Source organism: Echinops telfairi, unplaced genomic scaffold, assembly GCF_000313985.2.
Source record: "Echinops telfairi isolate 266 unplaced genomic scaffold, ASM31398v2 ScPeMD7_7400;HRSCAF=8409, whole genome shotgun sequence".
In the NCBI taxonomy this organism is placed as follows: domain Eukaryota; kingdom Metazoa; phylum Chordata; class Mammalia; order Afrosoricida; family Tenrecidae; genus Echinops; species Echinops telfairi.
In genome coordinates this window covers 58,137,062-58,138,782 of record NW_022111300.1, presented here as the reverse complement: position 1 = coordinate 58,138,782, position 1,721 = coordinate 58,137,062, and the positions used below count along the sequence as shown (strand labels likewise).

The following is a 1,721-nucleotide window of genomic DNA, read 5'->3' as shown; positions in this document are numbered from 1 at the left end:
CCAAGACTAAGTCTAAAGGAGACAAAGCAGACTTATCTTTCTCCCCAGCAGCAACTGGGGAGCAACTGCTGGATTTGGGTGCCTGACCTTGTGGTTAGCAGTCTGACCCAGCAGCATCTCCAGGCCTCCTTATTGTAAATACTGCAAACATTGTATAAGGAAAGTACAGTCAACATAGTACACAATAGGTAGTACTGTATATGGTAAATATAGTAAATTTAGTATATAGTAAGTATAGTGGTACTCAGGAACTCCCATTGGGTCCATTCCAGCCCTAGAGAATATAGGTTGGAACTGCTCCTGTGAGTTCCGAGGCTATAAATCCCTACTGGAGTAGAAAGCTCCATCTTTCTCCCATGGAGCAGCTAGCGGTTTCTTAACTGCTGATCTTAAGGTTAGCAGCTTAACTCATAAGCACCATGCCACCAGGGCTCCACCAGTACACAGTAAATACAGTACATAGTAAGTACAGCAAAGGCAGTGTATAGCATAAGTACAGCAGCACAGTATACAATAAATTGTAGTAAACAAACTATCTGGTACCTTTGGTGGTGGCAGTCTAATAGTGCAGGCCTCTATACTTAGACAAACTTGCGTTTCCGTTACATTAATGTCTAGTACTGAAAATAACAGAGTTAATTGTGAATTGTTTGGAATTATTAGTCCATCTTATCCAATTAAGTATTTTAATCACAAAAAGTATTGTTAATGTCATTTATACAAGTCAGAAACTAAGAGTATATTATTTTTTCTACATGTTAAAATTCCACTCATCACCATATACCATATTTGCCAGTCTGTGGCTGAGACATTGAAAAGACAACAAAGGTACAAATAGCAGGGTGTGGGTGTGTGTTTTGAAAGTGGGACTCACAGGGCAGGGTTAAAATAAGAAAAAGGAGACAGCCCACGGCTATGATGAAAAACCCAGCATACATTTTCTACAAGTTTGGCATCTTACATGTGGACATGTACAGATGGCCCTTTTCCAAAATCCTGGGTTTTGACTTGAGTAGTCCTTTAACTAGTACACGTCCTCAAGTACTCTGGCAGACACAGTCCAGATGTCTTATAATACCTCACTCTACATAATTAAGATAGGCTTGTAATATGTCAGAATCATGGTTATCTTGGTAAGGGGCCTTCCTGGGAAGAATGCTTGAGGGGAAGATTCTAGATACAATGAGGATCTCTTTATTTTTCTAAGAACTGATTGTGCCAGAATACGTTCAGTGAAAATCCAATGATCCGTACTCTTATAAATTGCATGTATTTCTGAAGTATAATAATAAATTCAAACTGAGTGAGTAATTCTTCTCTCAAGCTATTATCTTCCATCTCAGATGGCTATAGTCTGAAGTCAATGTTGGGGAATGAGACTGAGTAAGGAGCCTCTGGGCTGCCAGAGTGGGGTACAGTGATGGCCACTGTGCAGCCTAAATCAATCCAGGGTGAGGATGGTGACCAGGTCTCCATCTCCAAGGTCAGTGGTGTATCTGCATCCACACAGACTAGTTCCTGAGGTAGGCTACCCTTAAAGGGTAAGGAAAACAACCCTTACTGTGAGGTCAAGATTTCCATACACCCATTTGAGTTTTTGTTTGGAAAAACTGTTGGACTTCAACACAGGCCACCATGCACATCAATGAAAGTAGACTAGGCCAAACCAGAAATGGTAAACTGAGATCTTCTCTGTTCCTTGAGGTAAACATTAGGAAGTA

General features: G+C 40.6%; 1 protein-coding gene across 3 annotated transcripts in view; it reads right to left on the bottom strand.

The window, feature by feature from the left end:
- The window catches only part of CUNH18orf63 (chromosome unknown C18orf63 homolog), a 47,359-nt gene that overhangs the window by 27,099 nt on the left and 18,539 nt on the right, over positions 1–1,721 (bottom strand). For all 3 annotated transcript variants that reach the window (XM_045296288.1, XM_045296289.1, XM_045296290.1), the window contains one exon: positions 544–620. In XM_045296288.1, the coding sequence (XP_045152223.1) occupies positions 544–620 (77 nt within the window). The remainder of the gene's footprint in view (positions 1–543; positions 621–1,721) is intronic.